The 1,270-nt window shown below is 43.5% G+C and overlaps 1 protein-coding gene across 1 annotated transcript in view; it reads left to right on the top strand.

The window, feature by feature from the left end:
- The window catches only part of LOC107081086 (ubiquitin carboxyl-terminal hydrolase 24-like), a 5,258-nt gene extending 4,064 nt beyond the window's left edge, over positions 1–1,194 (top strand). Inside the window, exons 5-6 of the mRNA XM_015369301.1 lie at positions 688–910; positions 988–1,194. Coding sequence (XP_015224787.1) covers positions 688–910; positions 988–1,194 — 430 coding nt within the window. The remainder of the gene's footprint in view (positions 1–687; positions 911–987) is intronic.
- The last annotated feature ends 76 nt before the right edge of the window (positions 1,195–1,270 follow it).

Here is a 1,270-nt window from a genome sequence, read left to right on the forward strand (position 1 = left end):
ATATCAAAAAAGTACTCCAGAGTGTTGTTCAGCATGGGGGTGAGTAGAAAATGAAGGCTAATCATGTTTTGGGTGTACTATTCCTTTAAGAATCACCGAGTGCTGCTGTGTGTCTCTCCTCCTCCGTGCAGCGACTCTGTACATCAGTGAAATGCGATCGCAAATTAGATGTCTCAAAGCGACAGATTTGATGATGTCACACCGAGAGGCGGGGACACGGGAGCAGCGGGAGAGAGGAAAAAACTCTGAACAGAAATAGCTGCAGCCAACCTCTTTAAACAAAGCACTGCTTACTACAAGCTCTATGAACTATTAAGCTTTTGCAACTCATCTAAACTTCTATCATAATAATCTGGTTATTAGAGCTGCTTTAAACTAAATTGATTTTCTAATTAATTTTAATCTCTAATTAAATATTTATATAACCAAAGATTGATTTTTATAAAATTACATTTCCCGTTGTCCTTGCATTGGGAAATGTAATTCGGGTAATTATAAAAAAAAGGTTTTAGTACCGACAATCCAATTTTCGATTTGACCAGATCGACTTGGAAACGATCTAATCTGAAAATAAAAATGAAATCGATTTTTGGAAGATTGAATCGATTTAATTCCCAGCCCTATTAATTATGAATTATCCGATGATATTATGCCTCACTTTCCCGCTAAACGGTCTGATCTCTGCAGGTTCCTATTGGTTGGTCAGAGCATGCCGACAGCACTGGATGATGATGTCATCAGGGACGGCGATGCGCTGTCGTCCCGGCCGTTCCGTAACGCGGGAAGGACGGGACGACAGCTGTCCCTCTGCGGGACCCCGGAGAAGTCCTCCTACAGGCAGATGTCTCTGTCTGAGCGCTCGTCCATACGAGTGGAGGAAATCATTCCTGCTGCTCGCGTCGCCATTCAGGTACCAGCCTCAAACTTTTCCTGCAGAGATAAGAAATGATTTATTTTGTTAGAGCACTTTTCTTGTTGCCCCTCTAGACCATGGAAGTAGGCGACTTCACATCGACCGTAGCCTGCTTCATGCGCCTGACCTGGGCTGCTGCTGCAGGCCGGCTGGATCTCGTTGGAAGCCAGCAGCCAATCAGAGAAACCCAGAGTTCACTGCTTCCACAGGGAGTCCGAACCAGAGTCAGCAGCACTGGTAGGAAGGAAAACCGCATGAATACTTTACTAGATGCTCTTTAGTAGTTTCTAGTTAAATAGCTCTGCTTTCATTTAGTAGGAGTAGTTTAAAAGTCTCATTGAGTCTAAATTCATCCTT

This window comes from Cyprinodon variegatus, unplaced genomic scaffold (assembly GCF_000732505.1).
Source record: "Cyprinodon variegatus isolate N-32 unplaced genomic scaffold, C_variegatus-1.0 Scaffold2881, whole genome shotgun sequence".
NCBI classification, from domain to species: Eukaryota; Metazoa; Chordata; class Actinopteri; order Cyprinodontiformes; family Cyprinodontidae; genus Cyprinodon; species Cyprinodon variegatus.